At 40.5% G+C, this 1105-nt stretch overlaps 1 protein-coding gene across 1 annotated transcript; it reads left to right on the top strand.

Moving 5' to 3' along the window:
* The first annotated feature begins 589 nt into the window (after nucleotides 1–589).
* Nucleotides 590–1105, top strand: LOC110922295 (serine/threonine-protein kinase 38-like). The gene is made up of 3 exons (XM_035987107.1): nucleotides 590–710; nucleotides 785–898; nucleotides 969–1105. Exons 1-3 carry the CDS (start codon nucleotides 591–593, stop codon nucleotides 981–983), a joined length of 249 nt encoding a protein of 82 aa, XP_035843000.1. The 5' UTR covers nucleotide 590; the 3' UTR covers nucleotides 984–1105.

The following is a 1105-nucleotide window of genomic DNA, read 5'->3' as shown; positions in this document are numbered from 1 at the left end:
CGTGAACAAAATCCCAAGAGTGAACTGCGTGAACTCATCTGGGCCCTTGATTTTTATGATCTTGAGATTTTAGTGAGTGGCATGATGGTAATTATTTGATTAATTTTTCCAATTTAATTAAATATAAAAAGGGTATATGTGTAATTTCCATTTTGCATTGATTGCATAAATCACACTCTCTCTCTCTCACAAATCAAGTAATCAACATATTCAACCCTAGATCAAGAATCATCAACTGCCGGCCACCAACCATCCCGTTCTTCATCTTCTCCCCGTAAACCAGCAACCATCACCGCCGGCCACCTACCATCCGGCTGGTTCAGGACGTTTTTTCCGGCAAGCTATTCCACACAACCCCCAACCCTCCTTCTTCCTATACTGCACACACAAAATTCAGAACCATGATGAGAGAGAGATCGAGCGGCAGAAGATGAAGAATGAAAGAGAACAGCGGGAGAGATGAGAGGGAGAAAGAGGGGTACGCGCGGCAGCGGCGGCAACTGACGGCGAAGCCGTCAGTTCGGTGAGAATCAACATCAACGGCAGCCGTGATTTCTCCAGTAAGAATACCTATTTCAAACATAAACTCGATGACATGTTTGAAATTCCCCGAGGAACCAAAAATTTCAAATGAGGCTAGGGATCTCATCTGTCATTTGCTATGCGATGTGGAATCAAGGTTGGGTACTCGTGGAGTCGAAGAAATAAAGGTAGGTAGACTATAAAAATTTCAATTCAGCACTTTTGAAGTTTTTACATCTGTTACTAATGTATGTTCTTTTAGGCACACCCATGGTTTAAAGGGGTGAAGTGGGATATGCTGTATGAAATGGAAGCTGCGTATAAACCCGTTGTTACTGGAGAACTTGATACTCAGAATTTTGAAAAGTTCCCTGAAGTAAGTACTAGTTTAAGAAAAAATATACAGCCTTTTTGAAGCTCTATTATTAATCACAAATTCAAATTAGGTGGAAGATCTGTAGTCAGCTGTACCAAGAGTGGGACCCTAGAGAAAGGTAATAGTTATTGTTTTTATCAATTAGGTGATGTATATAATAAAGAAAGCATTGAGTTTTCTTATGCGCTCATAATGTATCTCATTGGT

The sequence above is a fragment of the Helianthus annuus genome, chromosome 17 (genome assembly GCF_002127325.2).
Source record: "Helianthus annuus cultivar XRQ/B chromosome 17, HanXRQr2.0-SUNRISE, whole genome shotgun sequence".
Lineage (NCBI taxonomy): Eukaryota > Viridiplantae > Streptophyta > Magnoliopsida > Asterales > Asteraceae > Helianthus > Helianthus annuus.
This window is presented reverse-complemented; position numbering and strand designations above follow the sequence as displayed.